We start from the raw sequence: 23,053 nt of genomic DNA, 5'->3' as shown, positions 1-23,053 counted from the left end.
CCGACGCTGCTCAAGCAATCACAGACAGAAACTCCTCAAATCCAACCGGTGATGCCTTAGTGATGACCACAGGCCAGGGCACCTGCCACACACTCTCCATGTACTGCCTCTCGGTCACTCCTCCAGCAGGGGATTCTACATCAGTTTCTTTTCCTTTCTATTTTAAATGAGTCAAAACACTCTTGAATCTCCTCACTTTCTCCTTCAACGTACACACTTTCCTGTGTCTTCACCCACTGTTTCTGTGGGGGAAATCTGAAAGCCACTGTTGTGAGGCTAAGTATTGGACATTCTATTATTACTGCCAACAGAGCACCGAGGAGCTCTGAACTCTGAATCTGTCGCCTCCCTCCATTGTGAAAGCATCACTAAGGAGTCCAGTTCACACAAGCCAATTAAACCTAAAACATTTCTACCCTGTCAAGATCTGTCTAAAGCTGTGGTTCTCAGCCTTCCTAATCCTGAGACTGTTTAAAACAGTCCCGTTTAATACAGTGACACCAGCCATAACATTATTTTCATTGCTACTTTCTACTGTAATTTTGCTACTGTTATGACTCTTAATGTAAATATCTGATATGCAGGATATCTGATATACAACCCCTGTGAAATGATCATCTGACAACCCTCCCCCAAAGGGGTCAACACCCACAGATTGAGAACCGCGGATCTAAAGAGTTAAAAAGGACAGCAGAGTAATAGTAAAACAGCTTTTTATTTGTTAATGTCGCATAAGAAATTTAAGCATGTTACACTATCTTAAAAAACACAACTAGAGCTTTTGAAGAGAATCCCTCCCCCACCCTATCCCCGCCTGCCCCAACCCCGCATGAATCAAGAATTAAGAGAAGTAGCTGAACATACACAGCTTTTCGAAACCTCCATTCAGAGTGCTTACATGACGGCTAGATTAATATTGCCTTCTTACAAAAATTTCCTTCTCTTTCTATTTAAAAAAAATTTGTAACCTTGATCACTTGGTACAAAAAAATTCCATACAAAAGTTCAATATATTGAAAAAGTTGCTTTCCCCGTCCCGAACAGCACCGTTTTATATAGAGCAGAGAATGATCAAGAGCAGACTGCCCAACTAGACAGAGCAATCTTCAAATTATGCCCGGACACGCAGTGGTATACTTACCCTCCCCATCCTTCCTTAAAAGAACTTAAAAAAAAAAAAAATACATACACACATACAAAAAAATGCCAAACCGTGAGGGCCCCTTTCCAAACAGTACAGTTAGTTCAGTGTCAATATTCACATCTTGCAACAACGTGTATGGATAGGATTTCTTTTACAAAACTTTCAGTGTCAAAAAGGAAATTAAGGCCATCAGATTCGCAGCTTAAAAATTCACATAAAGGAAATACAAAAATATCCTGTGCTTCTGAGAAGGCTCTGCACTGTATCCAGGATTACCATGCTTCTGTCTCCGAAGACAGGTGAGTGACAGGTTCACATAATGGCACAGCTTCTATTGGATGTTCTTGGGGCTCCCTGGGGAGGGGGGAACAGAAAGAAGACTCAGCACTGACATCACAATGTTCTAAACACAAACCCTTTCAAACAGACACTAAACACCTGCACTGCCTACTTAAAATGGGCCTGGTCATGTCTCACTCTTTTTAGCATTCTCCTAAGGGCTTACTTCAACAAATCCCACAACTGAGGTTTTTTTGTTTTTGTATTTTTCCGAGACAGGGTTTCTCTGTGCAGTTTTGGTGCCTGTCCTAGATGTTGCTCTGTAGACCAGGCTGGCCTCGAACTCACAGAGATCTGCTTGGCTCTGCCTCCCAAGTGCTGGGATTAAAGGCGTGGGCCACCGCCTCCCAGCTCACAGCTGAGTTTTTAAAAACAAAGAACAAACAGCTGATCTAAGCCTGTAAACAATTAAGGATTTCTCACTTAACTTGTAATTTTAAAGTCATTCTCCTATGTAGCTGAGCTGAAAACCCCTGTGGTGAAATAGAAACTCAGGTTTGCTGAGGTTACAACCACAGCATGAGCTGGGCTTAAGTAAGGGGGGAAAAGGCGGCAAACGGGCTGGAGAGAGATGGCTCAGAGGTTATCAGAGGTTAAGCGCACGGCTGCTCTCCCTGGACGACCTGGGTCTCATGCCCTCTGTAACTTCACTTCCAGGGATCCTATGCCCTCTTCTGGCCTCCACGGGTACTGCATGGGGAGGTGCAGGCAAAACATTCATACACATAGGACAAAAAGGGTTTAAACCTTTCAAGTGTTAGTGCATTGCTCAGTGTCACTTGCCTAGCAAAACTTCCTCCCTGTGTGACTGTGACTCCTCCTAATTAAACTAAAACTCAAGGTTTTCCGTCTCCAGGGGACCGGATCACTGCCACTGTGCTCGGCAGCTCCAACCCTTCCTCTTTTGAACTCAGGTTACTATCGTCAGTGATCACAAGCCCAAACAAAGCCTCAAACACCGTGGACCTCTTCTTGTCTTCTCTCGAGTCTGCATTTACCTACTACTTCCTTAGCGGCTCTGGAGTCGGCCTCTACCTTACTTTGCCTAGTGATATATATTCCGACACTCCAGTTCTGCTTTGCTCAGACTGTGGAGACGAGGGGCCTGGGCAATGTGAACCACACCGGCTCAACAGCAGGCTTTCCCCTTTACCTCTCCCACAGCCCCAACAACACACCTGACAAAAGGTGGACTCAGCACCATCCACACAGCACCCTAAGTAGTGGGGTGGACAGCCTGATGGGAGAGTTCTTCCCTAGCGTGCAGGAGTGTCCTAGCTCCTGGCTCTGACAAAACTGACAAGACATTCCACATGTCTTGGTCCCTCCCTCCCTTCCCGAGTGCTGGCTAGCCTTGGCTTACTTCTAGGAAACACAAGGAAGGGCTCTGGGCCTAGCTTTTGGGAGGCCCAGGACTTGCATTTTCACCGTCTTTGCCAGCTACTGTTCTGTAAGAAGCTTGGGCTGAACTAGTGAGTCATGAGAACCACACTGGACGGGTCCTTTCAGCCCCAGCCCCGGCCGGTCACACCACAGACTCATCGGAACGAAGAATAACGGTTTCTAAGCCCAAGTCTGGTGCATTCCACTGACAGTTCCAACACTATCGTTTGTCCTTTCTTTAATATCCAAATAATGTCCTATCCTTCAGAACACTGGCTGTCCAAGTAGCATTTCCCACAGCTGTTTACAACGACACCGGAGGCCTAGAATGCCCTCTCCAGATCTGACCTGGCGGGATTCACGCAGATCACTGTGAGGTTTCCATTGAAAGTAGGAAATGGATCCTGTGCTTGGTTCTCATTAAAGCCAAGCATAACATACTTCTCTTTAACTATGCCAGCAAAATGACAAGACATCCAGATGAAATGCGATCCCACAGGAGGTTACACGAGTGGGTTCCACACATGAAGTCAGCTACCAGCAGGGCTAGCGAAGCAAGACTGGTGTCTGAGTGAGAATGCTCCCCACAGGTGCATACCTGAACGCTTGCTCAGTCACGGGGAGGGGCACTGTTTACAGATGAGAAGGATCAGGAGGTGTGTGTGGTTGAAAGAGGTGTGTCTCCAAGGCCCGGGCCAGATTCAGCCTCAATCTCTCTCTGTCTGTCTGTCTGTCTGTCCGTCCCGTCCGTCTCTCCCCCCCCCTCCTCTCTCATTACAGATCAGGAGGTTCACTCTCAGCTCCTGGTCCAGCACCATGATAATAATAAACTTAAACTCTGAAACTGTAAGCAAGTTCCCAATTAAATGTTTTCTTTCTTAAGAGTTGCCTTGGTCATGGTGTCTCTACAGCAACAGAACACTAGTTAAGAAACAAGGCCAACTTAGATTACAATTATGGAGACAAGAGATGGATTAATGATCACGCTCACAGCTTGAGAATATAAGCTAGAGGCTCATTAATTATATTAATATACTTTTTCCAAATTTAATGAGTTAAAGCTGAATTTGGAGTTTATTTGAAGGGTTATACAAAGCCCTGGCATCAGTTGAACTCTCTCGTGATTACTAACAGCAGTGAAGCTGGCTCCACACTGGAGCTCAGTGTGACTCTAGGTTCTGTGTTCTGTTTAAGTTTATACGTGAATGCTGCTCTCATTTAGTAACACAAACTTTTCAGAATCCAATGAATAAGCTTCAAGGCATACGATCTAATTAATCTGTGCACTTGTAACATAATGTCTAGAACAACACACCATCGATACCAGAAAACAAACAATGAAAGTCAAAGGTGACAGAAAACAATTGAACAGGGCTACATTGAACAATTGAACAGCATCTCCCACTGCATCCAAGGTGCTGCCCCGAGCACTGCTGTGCTGAGCACACACCCAGCGGGGGGACTGCTACTGCTCGGGGTCACGAGGAGCAAGGAAACCCACACAGTGAGTTTTCAGGCAAAGTCCATTACTAAAAATTCAAACAAGTACTACCTGCTGGTAGAAACGCTCCTCCTCACCAACCACTCCAATGGGCTCTTCCTCCTCCTCTTCCTCTTCAGGTATGGTTGTCTTAAAGACTGTACTTCTCTGAGCAACCTCCTAAACGCAAGAAAGCAAACTTCAAGTCAGAAGCCACAGGAAAGAGGCCCTTTCCTTTGCTTAAGAACCGGCATTGTTCTAGCAAGGATGTTTAAGCCATTTGCATCAGCAGCTTTAGCTAGTGAATTTTGTGTAATTAGCAGCAGTTAGTAGACCTCCAATTTGTTCCTGCAGGGGAGCTACTGGGATCCAATTTGAAATACCTGCTGAGCAGTTTCTAACGCTTTTTATCCTGTTCTGTTACTGAAAATTCTGTGCCAGTCCTCTGACATACTAAATTCTCTATACAACTCAACATGAGTTCTGCTTAAGATTTCAGCTCCTAGCAAAGAAAAGGTGCTAAGAAATGCTGATTAAAAGAAGCTGGAGGCCAACTGCTCTAACTCAAGGACCATGGTGGCAGCAGGACCACCTGAGCAGCCTGCAGACAAAGACAGCACCTTCCATTCATCAGGAAATGGGAGCAGGACGGATTAGCACTAATTACTAGTACCGTACCCCTGAGGTCCAGATGTATTGTAGGGAAACAGAGCTCTGACCATTCATAAAGGAGCAACAGAAAGTACCTGTTTCCACTCTCGACTAAAAGGTTCAAATATAGGTTGCTCTGCTGGAGAATGCTGAGCTGGGCAAACGCTGCCATTCAAGCACAAGGCTAAGCTGATGGTCCAGCAGCTAGCAAAGAGTGTGTCCTACCTCTGTGGGTCTTTTCTATGTTGAACACACAGATTGCAAGCCCAGTGCCACTTTGAGATCTTTGGCAGCAGTTAACTCTGCAGCTCACACACGATTTGAGCCTGTATGATAATGAGTATTCAGAGACGGGTAATGCCTGGGGGGCACTCACCAACCTAAGACAGAGCACCTGTGTGGCTTGGGCAGGTGTCTCCATGACAGGTAAGGTGACCTGCTAACGTCCCACGCAACCCAAGTCAGAAACTCATTTTTTAACAAAAAGGGGACCTGTAGGTCCCTGGCCCCCATTTTGGGTAACTGTTGTCTTGCTTGCTGACCTTGACCTTGATATCCTCCCTATGCTAATTCCCTGCCAGGTTCCACCCTCCTGAATGCTAAAGGGAAGTTCCTTGTCTGTGTATCCTGAATAATGGACGTTAACAGCTTAGATGCAAGACTGTAAAACATCAGTATTGAACTTCTGCCCTCCAGGGCTCTCCCATTGTGCTATAAGCCTGTATTTAAGACCTCCTCCCTCCTTCAATAAATGACATTCAGCATTTAAAATTAAAATATATATATTACATATATACATACTGCAAATGTAATCTATGAATACCACAAATATGATTAATATCATGAGTGTAATTAATGAATATCATGAGCGTAATTTAAAAAATTTAAAAACAAGCCGGGCGTTGGTGGCGCACGCCTTTAATCCCAGCACTCGGGAGGCAGAGCCAGGCGGATCTCTGTGAGTTCGAGGCCAGCCTGGGCTACCAAGTGAGCTCCAGGAAAGGCACAAAGCTACACAGCGAAACCCTGTCTCAAAAACCAAAAAAAAAAAAACAAAAACAAAAACCAAGAGTGTGTCCTAGAGAGTGCTTTGAGCATCCTAAGTCAAACTCCACAGCAGAATGACTTCCGCAGAAGCTTATCTGAACTCTAACAGACTCCCTGGGGTTATAAAACAAGACTAGTCAACCCCCAAGCACCAGTCTGTTTTAACCAAAACAATAGCATTTTACCTGAGTCCTCACAGCAAACATCAAATGCAGCTACAGTTCTTTGTCAAGAATCCCAGGGCTCACATGGGTGAAAATACACACCACTATCTTACACTTAGTTTTCTGAGCACGGAGAACTAGTATAATAGGGTTGACCACACAAACATTTACTAGGCTAACAGTGTGAGCATTTACAAGGTTAACAGCATAAGCATTTACCAGGTAGACATTCTGTATCAGATGCTGTTTGGATAAAATGTGAACATTCTGAGTGTGCAGTAGAAACAGACCCTGACCAGGACCACTGGACCCTCGAGTATCTGCTGCCTGACCCCTCGGAGACGCTCTATGTTCATGTGTGGTGCTTTCCACTTTCTCAGTTTCAATTACTTGGCAGCCTTGGTCTAACTGAAGCCTCGGGCACTTCACATTTCAACGGATTTCTGGCAAGAAGTCAGTCTGTGAAATGGGGCCACAGTGTCACTGTACCGTACCTCTCCCTGAGAATTTTTCAGTACAACCTTCACATCTTCACCAGTGCCCCAAGAGTTCTGGTTCTTCCAGATGAGGTCAGTTGGAGGACTGGCTGTGACTCCAGCATTTGCAGCCCATATCTGGAAGAGAGAAAGGACATCAGGACACCCGGAGCCCAACACTCACACACAACACTATACTTAAACTCTTCCTCTAGAGGTCTGTGAACTCTGTCCAGCTGCCTGTGGTCACCATAGCTGAGAGCTTCTGCAGGCCTCAGCTTCCTCACATGGCAAACACAGACACATGAGCCCCTGAAATCAAGCTGCCACACTCTAGCCTAGCCATCCCACAAAACAGCTGACCCGGAACAAGTTTTCTTATTGTCTTCATCCACAATAATGGGTAACGATGGTACCTAGAATCGGTGGGATCACTGCTGAAGTGACGACCGGTACAAAGGTGCCGCTCACTCACTGGTACCATTAACGACCAATCGCTCTGCGGCAGTGGTTCTCACCCTTCCTAAAGCCGTGACCCTTTACTACAGTTCCTCGTGGTGTGGTGACCCCCCACCATAACATTATTTCATTGCTACTTCATAACTGTAATTTTGCTACTGAGGTGTCTAAGACCATCAGAAATATGTTTTCCAATGGTTGAGACCCACAGGTTGAGAACCTCTGCTCTATGGGCTTCATGGGTCACCCTTCCAAGAGACCCAGACACACATACATACATACATACATACATACATACATTCATGTACACACCCCTCCAATTTCGAGAACAGTTGATGTAGCTAACAGCCTATCTGAAACATTCAGGAAGAGTAGCTCATCCCCAAGTGGAGACAGTGTCACAGTGCCCCAGCGCATCTCAGATTATGCTCCACAGAGAATCCGGAAATGTTCCAGGTAAAACATAATTGCTATTGAAATAAACCAAAGAAAATAAATGTATTCCCTTCATCAGCATGGAAATTCTGCCATGTTTTTAAGTATTCTTGGCAGAAGTAAACAGGTGGAATGGAAAAAACTGGCAATCAGAAAACTAAGAACAGAGAGCTAGAGAGAGAGCTCAGCAGTCATGTGGGCACTGCTCTTGTAGAGAACCCAGGTTCAATTCCCACCAGGTTCAATTCCCAGTGCCCATATGGGCTGCTCACTGACCACATCCAACTCCAGTTTCAGGGCATCTGGGGTTGGCCCCCTGGGTATATGCATGTGTGTGATGCACACCACCTTATACAGTAAAGACAAACATAACTTTTTTTTAAAAAAGGAAAAGAAAACCTAGGTAGAAATCCTAGACAAATCATTATACCTTTGTGGTATCACTGTCCTCAGAGGCAGATATAACCAGTCCTAATCTTATGGGGGAAGTCTATGAATCCCCACGAGAAATACCCCTTGCTCCCTCTAAGTCGCTCTCCTCTTAGAAAAACCAGGCTTTGTGGGGTTTCACTCCTGCAGCAGCAGTACCTAAACCCCCATAAGGGGGTGCCTGGGCCTGTGTACCCCACAGAAATGGAGTTACTCTTCTAGTTCTGGGCAAAAAAGCCCATGGAAGCGTCAAGATCTTCCATGAGTATCAAAAATGGAATTTACCAGATGAAACTAAACTTCCAGGCTCTTTTCACTATCTACCCAGAATCACAGTTGGTTTAGTGTGAGCAGTAACATGTCAACATGCGGCTGAAGTGCCTGAAATGTGGCTCATTAAGTAAAATGCACCCCAGATCTCAGAAACTTAGGAAACATTCTTAACTAATTGTTTTGTGTTGATATGGGTTTTTTGTTTGGGGGGGGGGGGGGCAGGGTATTTATTTTTTGAGACAGAGTTTCTCTGTGTAGCCCTGGCTGTCCTAGAACTCACTATAGACAAGACTGGCCTTAAACTCATAGGTCCACCTGCCTCGGCCTTCCTGGTGCTGAGACCAAAGGCGGGCACCACTATGCCCTGCTTTGATGATATTCTGAACAAAATAGATTAAATACAGTTCCAGAATTAACTTTATACCTTTGTAAGTTTTTAAAATGTAACAAATTTTTAAAAGCATACACAGGGTTTTCATCTCTGTTCCATCTTCAGACTGATCCCTGCATTTGCCTTGTACAATGTCACAGGAAAATCTCCCTCACGACTATGTCCCAAGAAGCTGATCACACTTAATGGAGCTGAAGAAAAACTACACTACATTATCTCATACACAACACCTCCAGGAGCGATCTCAAGTCCCTGGGTACATCAGCAGTAAGGCAGATGATTGGCATAATGGCTCCACATTATGAGAGACAGAGAATATTCAAATCTAAACCTTCTGAATTAAAAGACCAAACTCTTTCAAACACATTATGCAGTTTCCTAAGACATATAATAGAACTAAGCAATCTTCTCTCATATAATTACTAAAGAGGAGAATAGAGCAGTTAGGATATTTGTTCTCATTTTCACCCATTATTACAAAATTAACACCTGCTATTTTCAGAGAGATGTCAAAGCTCTCTACACTTTAGAGAAGTTCTAACCTGCATTTTGAGCCTTTGATCTTAAACATTAAGGTTTGTTCTGATCAAAATTATAAATATGTGGGAGGCTAAGACAGAATTGTGAGCACTTCAAAGTCAGCCTAGGCTATAGAGGGAGCCCTAGGGGAGGGGGAGGAGGTGTGGTGCACGCCTTTAACCCCAGCATTTGGGAGGCAGAGGCAAACTGAGCTCAGGGCCAGCCTGATATACACAAGTGCCAGGACAGCCAAGATTACAGACACCTTGTCTCAAGGGGGGAAAAATGTGCTAAAAATAAGTACCTGTTTTCTTTCTTTCTTTTTTTTTTTTAAGTACCTGTTTTCTTGAGACAGGATCTCATATAGCCCAGGCTGGCCTCAGACTCACTGTGGAGCTATGAAGGACCTTAGCCTCCTGACTTCCAGTTTCCTAGTGCTAAGATTAAAAGTGTGTTCCCCACACTCAGTAGCACTTATTATTTTTTCCCTAAGGAATCCATAAAAACAATGAGTAGTCACATCTACATTCGTCAAGGATGACGCCTTCTTTGAAATCAATAAAGTTAACAGATTTGACTGTTTCATAATTTGCTTGCTAAGTAAAAACAAAGGAAGGAATCTTTGTTAGCTGTATGATTTATACTTCTCCAAAACTCAATGCATTACTGTTTAAAATGTGTTTTAAGCACATCAATAGAGAGCCCAGTGAGAGTAAGACCAGAATGGTGTGAGAGGACGTTTTTGGTTTTGGGGCTGGGGGGTGGGGATGTCTTATTCATTTGTGTAGTTGCTTCCGAGTCCAGAAGAGGGCGGTGTCAGTCTCCCTGAATTCACGGGTGGTTCTAAACCAGCTGATGTGGGTGCTGGGACTCAAACTGGTCCTCTAGAAAAGCAGCAAGTGGCTGTTTGGGAATTTTCAAGACTAGGTTTCTCTGGCTATCCCTGGCTATCTTGGAACTCTATAGACCAGGCTGGCCTCAATCAAACTCAGAGATCTTACCTGCCTCTCCCTTCCCAGCCCTGTACCACCATGCCTGGCTTTTTTGTTTTCTTCCAATTATTTCTGAGATTTTTTCACACGAGGTATTTTGAGCATATTCATGCCCCACACCTCACTCCTCCCCTCCCAGCCCTTCCCGTCTAACTTTGGGATTACTTTCTTTCCTTGCCAGTCTTAGGACTGGGGTGTGGCCAACCTCTCAGGAAACACATTATTAAAGGAAACTGAGTCTCCTTTTCCCATAGCTACCAAATGCCAATGGCGGCTCCTCAGCTAGCGGTGAGATTCCGTGTCTACCTTCCTCTGTGCTGGGACTTCACTGTCTGGAGCTGCAGAAAGTGCTTGCAACTGGTCCATCTCCTCAGGCCAAGGACATTATCTGAGACAAAGTCTTGCTAATATGCTGACCAGGGTGGCTTTGAACTTACAATGTTTGGCATCAACCTCCCAAGTAGAAGAGTTGCAGGCATATGCAACCAACTATACCTGACTACTGAAGGACCTCTGCTAGAAATCCAGTCCTGCAACTCCAACCCTGCAAACAGGTAAGGTTAAGGCAGAGCCAAGATATCAGCTCGTTCAAGTTTGTCAAGGTAACTGAGGCAGCTGCAGCTTTAGGCTGATGCGAGTATTAGCTTCCTACAACTCTTCACGCTGTACAGGATCCGGACTGCAGTAGGGACAAGTCGTTCAGAGGTAACATTTTATACCCACCGAAACAACAAAACACAATGCAAACGTCAACTCTCTTCACCAGTCTTAAGGCAGAATTTTTAAGTCTTTAATAGCACACACAATACTCTATAATGTAAAGACAGTTTAAAGCCCATTTCTAAAATGCTGCTCCTTCCTTCAAACTGTTGTTTGGTTTTGTTATAGCTATTTTATCTATGGTTAAAATAATGAAGTTAAAGAATGACTGAGGTCACTTACTGTAACGGTCTGGCCTGCCTTCAGCACATATCTTGAGGTATATTTGTAACTGACTGATGTGTCTCCAATTTTTCTGATCATCTCCCAGCCTCCCATTGGTTGATCCTAGTCACAAGACACAATAAAACAAGGTTACTTCACATATACAGAAAACTATGAAATAATCAGATCCATGAACCCATAAAGGCTCAGAGCTAAGGCCTTCCCATGATATGCACTGAACTTTGTCTCTCTGCAAGGAGTAACTTCATGACTGCTGCACCCCACCCAGAAGGGGACAAAACGGGAGAGAAAAATACAGAACCAAGGATGGTGTTCACTGCTAAGTCAGTGGGTCTTTATGATTTACAACACAATCCAGCCATCAAAACACAAACAAAACACCTAATGTCCGAAGACTCCATTTTGAATGTAGACACTCATGGCGGACAAAGATAAGGAGGGAATTTTGTTTTTGTTTTCTGCATCTGTGCCAGCTGTGCCCAAATTAAGCTGTCACTAAGCATTTAAAAGCAAGCTAAAGAGGCACTAAGCCAGCCCGGGCTGACTACTGTCCACCCCAGTCCCAGCTGCCCAGTGAGGAGGCGTGTAGACAGCCAAGCAACCAGGCTCCACTCTGGGCTGAGGTTAGCTGCCCACTTCTGGCTGCTACTCTGTTTCCAAGTGGTGGCCAACCAGCCCCCAGCCCAGTCTCTCCTGAAACGGCCCGTGCTCTCGGGGTTATGTAAGCACATGTACATGCACAACAGTTCTAATAGGCTGGTGAGAAAGACGGCAACCCTGAGCATACGGTCCAAGTGACATTCCCTCCCCTGTGCCCCGAGACTGCTTCCTCCAGCACCAACCTACATCTTCACAGCTCCTTCAGAACCAGAGCTCTTTCAAGTCCCAGTTCTAAACCTCAGAAATCCCTGTAGAGGATACTTCCTGTTCACACCAACTATTCCAAGATGGAGATTCATGTCATTACTATTTTTACATAAATCAGATCACGAACATTTGTTCATTCATTAAATTTGAGAGGAAAAAGCTCCTTCAACATACGTGAGCCCACACCCTTCCCTAAAGCTATATTAGTAACTGCAACTTCACCGACCTGGCTATGGAAACTTCTATTTCATCTTAGGGAGGGCCATGATGAAATGGCCAGATCTGGGTGAGGGATGGAGCAGATAAAGTTAGATTCACAAAGAAAATCTCAGGCTGGGAAGAGGGTTTACTGGGTAATGGTGAGTGCAATGTCAGAACCCCGCATGGTGGGAGAGTGACTCTGACCTCCATACCCTGCTGTAGCACATGGACGCCATCCCCACCGCCACAATAAGTAAACACAAGAAAGTTCTAGAACAAAGCAAATCTTCAGACCCCAGAAGACTGTAAGAGTGAAGCACACAGATGGCGGAGAGCCATCACTGTCTACAGCAGAGCAGCCTGAGGAGACAGGTCGATCCGTCCGTCCGTCCTTTTACCTGTTCCGAAGTGTTCTTCAAGCGGATGAACTTGCCATCAACATCGATCTCTTCAATGCACACACTGCCGGTGGCTGAGGCCGAGTGGGAGATGCTGACACTACTGCTGGCCTCCGACTCCTCGACATCAACTCTCTTCCGCTTCCCCCGAGTGGTGCGGACACTGCGGCTAGACGATGCTCGGGACACGGTCACCCGGGAGGAAGGACTTGGAGAGAGCTTTAACCTACACGGGGAAACAAGAGTTCTGCTGATGGATGGAGAACCTGACTCACCTAGGCTTCGGTCTCCACGGGCATTTCTAAAGCAAGGAACCCCTCACCATGTTAGACAATGCCAGTAACTGCCTTACCTACAGCAACATTTAGTCAAGCTGCGATATCCATACTGCATTACTAAAACATTTGAAATCTCCAATCAAAGAGCCCACTCAATATTTAAAGTGATAACAATAAATTGAGACCTATTTCTAGGGGCTGGAGACGTGGCTCAGAGGTTAAGAGCACTGGCTGCTCTTTCAGAGGACCCAGGCTCCATTCCCAGCAACCATGGGGCTGGGGATTTACCTCAGAGGTAGAGCACTTGCCTAGCAAGCACAAGGCCCTGGGTTTGGTCCTCAGTTCTGGAAAAAAAGAAAAAAGGAAAAACAAAAACAAACAAAATAACAACAAGAACAAAAAGACCAAAAAAAGGAAAAAAAAAAGATCCCAGCAACCACATGTTGGCTCACAACCATCTATAATGAGATCGAATGCCCTCTTCTGGCGTGCAGGCAGAACACTTTATTATGTATACATAATAAATAAATTAATTTAAAAAAATCTATTTCTACTTACAACAAATGACAGAAAATTTCAAAGTCATTTTCGTCCTTTTCAAAAGAAATGCTTTCTTTTCCTTAAAAGTGAGAGCATTTAATAATGCAATTTCATTCCATTTAATACATTTGGAAATAAGCACTGAAAGAAATGTAAACAACTTACAATAGTTGTGTTATTCATGTTGGAGAATGCACTGGATTTTGTTTTTTTTTTTTTGTTTTTTTTTTTTTTGTTTTTTTTTTTTTTTTTGGTTTTTTTCGAGACAGGGTTTCTCTGTGTAGCTTTGCGCTTGTTTTGTTTTTCAAGATGGGATTTCTCTGTGTTAACAGTCCTGTCCTGGAACTCACTTTGTAGACTAGACTGGCCTTGAACTTACAGAGCTGTCCTGAGTACTGGGATTAAAGGTGTTGCGCCACCTCGCCCAGCTGCTCTGGGTTTCTTAGAGACACTTTGGAGTGTAGGGCAGTTTTCACTATGACTCAGGTGTAAATGTCTTAGTGAGGCAGGAGGCAAGGCTCTGACTTAGAGCAGCCCTAAAACACTGGATATAAGAGAGACAAAGGGGAAGGAAAAAAAGCGGGAGCGAACCCAGCTTGTGGGCACGGGGATGCCAGAGAGCCTTACCGCTCTTCCTCGCCTTCTAAGAGCTTCCTGTAGGCGCTGATCTCCATGTCCAGGGCCAGCTTCACGTCAAGCAGCTGTTCATAATCGTTCAGCTGCTGCTGCATCTGGTCCCTGATCTCCGCCATCTCTCTCTCTTTGTCCGACAGCATGCGGCGAGAGTTGTCTTTCTCTTTAGCAAGCATGTCCTCCAATTCTTGAATCCGTTCCAAACACGCTCTAGACTTCAGAGTCAAAGGAGGACATTTACTTTCCAGGACCACTTCCCCAAGAGTACAAGGCAACTCTTTGAACCCATCTCCAAAGAGAGTGCAAACACAGCCTTGCAAGAGCCCTAACTCAGAGCTCAAAAGATCCTGACAGGGAGAAATTAAACCCAAATCCTAAATAAAAAAAGTATAAAAGAAATAAATTATTTTATCTTTTAAGATATAAAATATAGCTCTTATAAAAAGTCTTGGGTAACAGAAGCCTAAAAAGAAATATTCTCAAATTAAAGTTTGGAAATGTACATGTCAGTGTTCAGTCTTAACCAAATAAACATTTACCATACCGCTGTGGAAGCCTCAAGTTGACCTGTCCTCCAAGGTCCTCACTTCGAAACTAAAGAGCGGCAGGCAAGCTCCTTCACAGAAGGAACACTAAAGGGTATGTGAGAGCATGCTTTGGAGATGACGGGGCACACTCTAAAGACAAGAAAAGGGGTCTGGCTACCACACTGAAGGTGCCAATCTCTAGGGTAGCCCCACCATGTCCCGTTTGGTCACAGAGCACACATGCCACATGGTGATGGTAAGATGTGACCGGAGTACAGAGGCTGTATCTGGCACACAGAGTGACAAATCACACATCCTCTATCTATCGTGAAGCTCATCTTTAAAACCTTGTAGCTCACTAGGTAATCATTCACCCATGTTTCTTCATGACAGAATTCACCTCAGGAGCCCCAGAAAGTGACAAGGGTAATCAGCTCAAAAAGAATGATGGAAGCCAAGGCCCTCAGAATCCCAAGTATCCACCCAAGTGACAGACAGGGACCTACTGTGGGAAACCTTCAATCTGGAAAAAGAAAGACACTGTAATAAATACTGCGCTATTAGAGTTTATTCTTTGAACAAGTACAGGCTCAAAATTGTAAACATGTAATGGGGCTCAACAAGTAACTAGATGATAAAAACCAAATTCCCCAGACTCGGGGGTTATAAACAGGTGAGAAAAGAAGCCAGGAGAATCCTGTAGTATCGTGAGACAGTGCGTGAGTTTCTGCTTAACTCACTATAAATACATATGACTAGAGAAGAGCAGTTACAGATTCTGGCTATGCTAAGTTAGCAAGTGCATGTGTGCACGAGGGGTGTGTAACCTGTTCTATGAGAAGGTGTGTGCCTGTGTGCACAATTTACTTTATGAGATGGCCCAGAAGCAGAGATACCAGTACCAAAAGCATACTTGTGTTTGCATGTGCAAGCATACCTGCACCTCATACCTACTCTTTGAGAAGGCACGCGTGTATGTGTGTGTGTGTAGTTAGGAGGGGGGCGTGTATAACCTGTGCTACAAGGCCCAGGGATGTATGTGTGTGTGTGTATGTGTGCGTGCACTCACACACATAAGGGTATAACTTGCTCTACGAGGGCTCAAATATGTGTTGGGGAGTGTATAACCTGTTCCGTGAGAAGGCCCGGATGTGTGGGTCGGGGGCCAACGCTAACCCTGTCCTATAAGAGGGCCCAGAAGCAGAGACACCAGTGCACATTCCAGGGATAATTACTGGATAATTTACCATTATCCGGTAAAAAGAACCAGGAGAAAGGTATGATTCTAGGGCTGGGACACAGAAAATACATGGTAAACCTGAAGCATACTTTAAAATCAGGTAATGAGGTGATACTGGGATTGTGGCTCAGTGGTAGAGTGCTTGCATAAAATGCAAAAGGCCCTGGGTTCAATCCCCAGCAACACAAGAAAGCAGGTTGGGCTTACGAGGCGGCTTGGCGGTTAAGAGCTTTCTAGAGCAGTTCTACTCAATGACAATAGATGCCTCTCTCTAGGACATGGAGCTTATTAATTCTTGTCTGGGTGGGCCAGACGCAGGAAACGAAAGACCACAGACTATGAACAGTAAGAAATCAGAGCCTTGTCACTTTTTTTAAAACTTTACTTTTATGGATCTGAGTGTTTTGCCTACATTCATGTATGTCATATGATGTGAGTGCCCGGTGCCCACGAAGGTCACAAGGGGGTGTCAGATCCCCTGGAACTGGAGTCAGACAGTCTTGGATTGTGCTGGGGGTGCTGGGAACCAAACCCAGATCCTCTAAAGAGAATGCTAAGGTTCTTAACCATCTCTGAGCCACTGTGCTGGCCCAGGTCTGATTTCTAATTCATAACACAATGACACTGATTCATTTATGATACAGATGCAGTCAGTTCCCAGAGTCTGGGTGTTAGAAACACAGAAAGTTTCTCTAACTGTGGGTGCTTCTGGTGTGCCGCTGCGGACACTTGTAAGGTAGGCAGACTCAGACCAACCACAACTACTGTTCGAAATTCCTAGTGCCAAAACAATATTGCTATCATCTATATACTTCAACTTATCTTCTAGTAGTGTTTCTTGAAAGGTCACTTCAATCTTCAATTTAAGAACGTCAGGAGCCATGGGTCATTCACAGAAGGAAACCCTTATGACCCAAGAGCAGCATGACGAAACTACCATGACTCAACAACACTCAGACACACAAGAGAAAAGTATTAAACAGATCTTTTTTTTTTCTCTTTTCTAAGACTGAAAACACTCACCAAAACCTCTTATCACGCTGGACACAGTGGCCCACACTTGCAATCCCAGAGGCAGGAAGGTTGGTTAAGCCTTAAGCCTTCCCAGGTTACCCAGCAAGTTCAATGAAACAAATGTGTATGTAAATGTGTTCATTTATTCCTCAACACGAAGCCTTCTATCAGTGACGAGTAGAGAGAGATTCCCTCTACCCTGATAAACTAAAACCACAGCAGCTGAAGCGGATACTCGTCTCCTATCTACTAGAAACCCCAAGGGCGCCAGTTAAAATCCACTAAACTGAAAGCACTTAGAGGCAAGAAGTAGACACATCAGAATAACAAAAAGACTGAACCGGAGTCAGGACCCAGACCTGGCTCTAAGTCCCCAGATCACCACTATTTAACCACAGTAAATCTCCGCCTCCTTGGCTGTAAAACAGCCTCAAGAGAAGCAACAGCCGAATGAACGAGAGACAGGGATATGTGAGCACTATCTAATGGAGAGCGGCTGCTATCAACTCATCGTAGGAGCACAAGGCCCATTTCCAGAATAATGTTCCCCCCAAATTCACATTGGAAATTCTACTCTCCAACACGGCAATATAAAAGAAAGGATCTTTCCATTGATTCCCTACCACTAGAATTAGTACTTCCATAAAATAGGCTCTGGGTAGTGACTGTATTTGCCCTTCGACCACAGGAAGACAGGAGACAGCCCGATCTAAGGATATGGAAATGATCACCTTTTTTTTTTTTTTATTCAGGATTTCTCTGTGTAGCTTTGGAGCCTTTCTTGGAACTCGGTAGCCCAGGCTGGCCTGGAACTCACAGAGATTCGCCTGCCCGCCTCCTCCTGAGTGCTGGGATTAAAGGGATGCGCCACCACTGCCCAGCTTAAGATCTCAACATTTAATCTTCCCTGGTCTTAGCCTTCCCAATGCTGAACCAGGGCCTATGGAGCTAGCTCAGTCCATAAAGTGCTTGCCAAGCAATCTTGAGGACCTGAGTGAGAGTGTGAGTTTGAGTGTGTGTATGTGTGTGTAAACTTTATAACATTCTGTTATAGCAGCCCAAAGGATTAAGACATAAGTTGCAACAGAGAGCAAATTCCTCAGAGAAAATTTTCAACAAGAGTTGGGTATGAAGGGAATATGGGGAAGGAAGAGGGAAATCCCTGGTTACCCTGAAGCCTCTGGACAAATCATTAAACTCACCTCGGTCTGTGGTTTGATCAAGTGAACAGTCCATAGTTAGATGAAAGGTTCAAAAGACTAGCAGAACAAACTAACTCTAAAGAAAGCTTTATGACAAAAGTAATAAAATGCACAAGGCAGCAATGTAAAAATCTGTTAACTGTTTCATGTGACTAATTTTCTGCTTTATTTCCTAAGCCCACAATACATGCTTTTATACCTAAAAAGATTTTGCTAAAAAGAAAAACAGGAAGAAAAGCCTGCTCAATAACATAGCATAAAGTTTAAACAAGTTTCTCTGCTCAGGGAAAAGAAAAAAAGGCCAGCGTTACTTCCCACGTCATTAAAGAGAGCGGCCATGCTGAACCCGAGTGTGAATCCTCGTATCGCTTTATCCAGCATCGCCTCACAATGAAACTGACTGGAAGCCACATCCAGGCTACTTTACTTCACCTGGAGCATGCCACCACCAGGGCAGGCAGCCAGTCAACAAGGAGAAACCAGTCACTTGTCACTGAGGCCAGTGACTGATTAATGACTGCAGAGATTCATAACCGCTGACTAATGTCAAGTGCAAGGAGAAAGAAGGCATTTCACTCACAATGTTTTTGTTGTTCTTCATTTTGGTTTCCAAGTGTGATGAAAAGGACTGAGCGGGAGCAGTACTGCAAAGGTAAGACTCAGTGTGTCCAGTGAGTGACCAGTAGATCGCCACATAACCTTCTAATTAATTAGGAATAAGGTACTGCTCAGGTGTCTTGGGGAGGAGACAGATGTTACGATGTAGCCCAGGCTACCCAGGAATAACCCAGGCTGGCCTTGAAAGTGCAGCAATCCTCTTATCTCTGCCTCTCAGGTGCTGGAATTACTGGTGTGCACCACCACAAAGCTGCAAGATGTTTATTCAATGAAAAAAATCTAGAAAAAAACCCGAGGGAGTATGTCTCATCTGTGACAGACGGAGAGGTGGAACAGGCAGGCAGAGCAGGTACACAGCGATGGCACAGGGGCCAGCCTGCCAGCGTAACCTCAGTTCTGCTCAGAGGCACGTGCCGACTCACCTCCTTCTGCAGGTTAGAAAGCTGTGAGGAGAGGCTCTCGATCCTCATGCGGCTCTCCATCAGTTCTTCCCGGGCACTGTTGACAGTGGAGGTGTTCATCTCTGAAGACAGCCTGGCATTCTCCAGCTGCAACAACAGGAGCCCGTCAGTCTCACCTAGTGAGTTACAACTGACAAACCAGGAAGCATGACTCACCAAGACATTGCAAACCTAAGCCCTGCTGGTAACTGGCTGACGAAACAGGAAAATCATGGCTGGTCTGCTGACGTACATCGCCATGCCCCTATCTTTTCAGACTCGCTTCTAAAACTCTGGATTTAAGCAATCCCCATGTATCTAGGTCATTAACTCCGTTTATTTGCTCAGTCTTTCACCCACCAAGCATTTACTATCTAGGGTAGCACTATCAAAGAAATGGCAATAAAAACTTGGGTTAACTACTCGGATGTGACAGGGCGGCCACGGACACAAACATAAACCTTTACTTCTGGTAACACTAGAATAACCCCATTTTCATCTGTATCCTAGCAGCGTTCAGTCTATATGAAGCTACACTGAAAATATAGTCATTTTGTTTATTCCTAAATAAAGTCTGTCTTTTCTCTAATTTTTAAAAATGATTCCTGGGCTGGAGAGAGAGCTCAGGAGGTAAGAGTTCTGGCTACTCTTCCAGACGACAACCCAGGTTCCATCTCCAGCATCCATCCACATGGTGGCTCACAACCATCTCTAATTGTAGTTCCAGGGAAGCCAATGCCCTTTTCTGGTATGCAGAAGTGCATACAGACAAAACACCGATATACATAAAATAGATGAACAAATAAAACCGCCAATCTGTCAACTCTTCGGATGGCCGAGGCACGGGCTGACGAGCGCTCACCTTGGCGTGGTAGGTTTGCTCCAGCTCTTCCTTGTACAGCCTCACTTGAGCGTCATGCTGCTCTCTCATCTCATGCAGGGCCTGCGCCAGCTTGTACTCATACTCAATCTGACGCCCAGAGTCCACCTCCACCAAACGGGTCTCGTGCTTCCTCCTTGTCTCGTTGATCTCCTGCGGGGAGAAAAAGACCATGAGACAGCTGCTCACGCGGCCACACTAGCACCAGCCTGAGTAACCCGAGAGCCGTCTGAGGCTTCACCCACTAACCTCCACCCTGTCCTGTCTCAGATCAGAGCAGGCGGGCGATTACACTGCTGTCTTTCAGTTTTCAGCAGAACATCTCTGGGTGTAAGTAATGACATCATAATGCCGGTACCTCAAGTCCCAGGAACTTCCCAGCTCTTCCCAGGGCATAGCTATTTCACTTCACTGATGGCAAGAAATGGCCTGACGACTCACTACAGCGCCACACGACTGTAGGGACCCAGACAATACACCACATCAAACACTAACAGGGTTTGTGTTTCTAGGCTGCTCTACCGGCAATCCTATGGACAGTCCACCTCAAGTTTCTACACAGCGGTCTATTTTCTTAGATACGGCATAGTTTACATGACTCCGCTCAGACTCTGATGTTACACTATTAGTAACAATGTACGCAGGGTCTATTTTATAGCAATGTCACTTGACTAACTCAATCCACTAAAATACTACAGTAGTGGACTGAGTAGTTGTGATCCTTCACTATTTTAAGAAACCATCCAAATAAACTGGGATAAGGAATTTGTGGCTAGCTACAGAAGCCCACTAATAAAAACTGCCCATTTTAGCTTCTCACTATGAACGAGTTTGTCTTGAGCTGCAATAATTAAAGAAGCCACAAGGGGGCACTACAACCCATTCAAGTTGTTTGTGTATCTTTGTATGGTGCTGGAGACCTCACAGGTTAAGTGCATATTGTATCACTACATAATGCCTAGTCCTAACTTCCTGCTTATTTCTTCACGGTTCTCTTAATCATTAAAAAGACAATTATACTTGGGAAAAAAATCAGAAACCCCTGTGGAATACCCAGCTCTGCTCCCAACCTCCTGGAACTCAGGGTTGTTGGAGGAGCAAGCGCTACTTAAAGGATGAGGTTTAGCTGGAGAAAAGCTGAGCCCGTGCTACCTATAGTCATGTCCCTGTCAGCCTCCTCTGCTCTCTCTCCTTCCTCTTCCTGCCCCTTAACTGTTCCTAATGAAGAGGCTAAACCTGTCTGTTGGGCAGTGTCCGTGATGCTGAAAAAAACCAAACATATTCCCCACTATAAAAAATACTGAATCATGTTGCTGTTGCCATTTCTCAATTATTATCTTCTGTAGAAGAAACACTTCTAGGTTCACCACTGACATTAAAATAACATACACAGTGGCAGAGCAGACAGCCGTAACTAAGCGAAACACACTATAAATCAACTTCAGTAATTCAATGCTTGGTTAACGATTACAGAATAGTGCTGGCTACCAGTTACATGGTACTTTTACCTGCAGTAGTATTCAGTTTGATTCTTTCCATTCCTCACATGGAAAAATAAAGAGAGCCAGTATTTTGTTTGTTCTTTACACGAGTATGTGTGGGCCCAAGATCCTTAAGGAACAGTTCACATCTCAGTAGCCCAGCAGCCAGCTTGTCCCAGGATCTCCTGTTTGCCTCTAAGTGCTGGGGCTTGTTGGCTTTTTAATTATTGGAAAGTATGGTAGCTCATTCCTTTTTGTAAATTTATTTTTATGGATATGGATGTTTTGTCTGCATACATGCCTAGTACTCATGGAGGCCAGAATGAGTGTTGGATCCCTAGGATGAAATCAGTCATGAGCCGCCATGTGGGTGCTGGGAATTGAACCCCGGTGCCTTGGAAGAGCAGCCAGTGCTCTTAACCACTGAGTGATCCCTACAGCCTGTTTGTATGACTTTGTCATGTGTTCGCTGGGGTCCTCACAATTGCATTGGAAGTGCATTATCCACTGAGCCATTTCCCTAGACAGTATTCTATTTTAAATAAGACTGACTCAAGTTGTCCCTGAGGTCTGACTGCTTGTCCAGTTCACTTGGCACCAGCAACACCTGTTTTTTAATTTTATTTGCATGGATATTTTGCTTTCACGTATGCCTATGTGGTGCTTTTAAACCTTGTGCTCAAGAAGGCCAGAAGGGAGACAGAGCCCCTGAAACTGGAGTTAAGAATGATACCTGAAACTGGAGTTAAGAATGATAACCACCATATGGATGCTGGCACTTGAATCAGGGTCCCCTGGAAGAGCAGCCAGTGCTCTTAACCACTGAGCCATGTCTCCAGTCCCAACAATACTTATCCTAATTAAATACTATTCTTATAAAAATGAATCAATTCTTGTTATTTTCTCTAACTCCTTCAGTAAGTTTAGAATTATCACTAGCAAATGTTTGAAAAACAAACATACAAGAACACACTACCCTGAAAGGCACTACTTAATGGCTTATCTTCCCTTTAATTAATGCCGATGGGGTCGATCACTCAGAAACACACACTTCTCCTTCAGCATCACTGCTTGCTCTCTGGGAACAGCTGCCTTGCTGACCCTTCAAGCACAGCGAGGACTGTCAATGCTACTCAAGTTTTACACACACTCACACACCTATAAATGCTGTGAGTAGCCAGACTGAGGCCACTAACGATTTCATCCCCTGCTGTTCAACTAGGTTATGAAGGAGAATGCGGCTTCTGCCTTGTTCCACTCACTCTCTCATGGCTCTCTCTGAAGAAAGCACATTCTAAGAAGCCGCGTGGAGAAGACAAGAGGCAAGGGGCTGATGGCTCCGGCCTCCAGTCAACAGCTGTGCTGGGAGCTCAGAGGTGCTTCTTCTAGCCCCGCTAAGGGCTGACAACACGCATGAGCCCAGCTTCCAGGTTCCTGACCTTTGAACAGTATGATGATCAAAGCCTGTGGTTCTCAATTGCTAAATTCAGAGCAATCTGTGGGGCAGCCATCACTAGCGCAACGCTTAAGCATTTTACAGTAAGCTGTGACAAAGCCTGTCAGGGGGGAACTAGAACTGTGTCCCCAGTGGCTTCGGGGGTTAGGTG

At 44.9% G+C, this 23,053-nt stretch overlaps 1 protein-coding gene and 1 non-coding gene across 2 annotated transcripts in view; one reads left to right on the top strand and one right to left on the bottom strand.

Annotated features, from left to right (window-relative positions):
* Window positions 1-1,276: 1,276 nt before the first annotated feature.
* Window positions 1,277-23,053, bottom strand: part of Lmnb1 (lamin B1) — a 42,901-nt gene continuing 21,124 nt past the window's right edge. The window contains exons 4-11 of the mRNA XM_006983031.3: window positions 19,948-20,118; window positions 19,068-19,193; window positions 14,039-14,259; window positions 12,594-12,819; window positions 11,125-11,229; window positions 6,703-6,822; window positions 4,419-4,526; window positions 1,277-1,498 (exon numbers count right to left, since the gene is read on the bottom strand). Of these exons, the coding sequence (XP_006983093.3) occupies window positions 1,457-1,498; window positions 4,419-4,526; window positions 6,703-6,822; window positions 11,125-11,229; window positions 12,594-12,819; window positions 14,039-14,259; window positions 19,068-19,193; window positions 19,948-20,118 (1,119 nt within the window). The 3' untranslated portion in view covers window positions 1,277-1,456. The remainder of the gene's footprint in view (window positions 1,499-4,418; window positions 4,527-6,702; window positions 6,823-11,124; window positions 11,230-12,593; window positions 12,820-14,038; window positions 14,260-19,067; window positions 19,194-19,947; window positions 20,119-23,053) is intronic.
* Trnaf-aaa (transfer RNA phenylalanine (anticodon AAA)) lies at window positions 15,927-15,999 on the top strand. Its single transcript has one exon. It is a non-coding gene; the product is annotated as a tRNA-Phe (tRNA).

This window comes from Peromyscus maniculatus, chromosome 19 (assembly GCF_049852395.1).
Source record: "Peromyscus maniculatus bairdii isolate BWxNUB_F1_BW_parent chromosome 19, HU_Pman_BW_mat_3.1, whole genome shotgun sequence".
In the NCBI taxonomy this organism is placed as follows: domain Eukaryota; kingdom Metazoa; phylum Chordata; class Mammalia; order Rodentia; family Cricetidae; genus Peromyscus; species Peromyscus maniculatus.
This window is presented reverse-complemented; position numbering and strand designations above follow the sequence as displayed.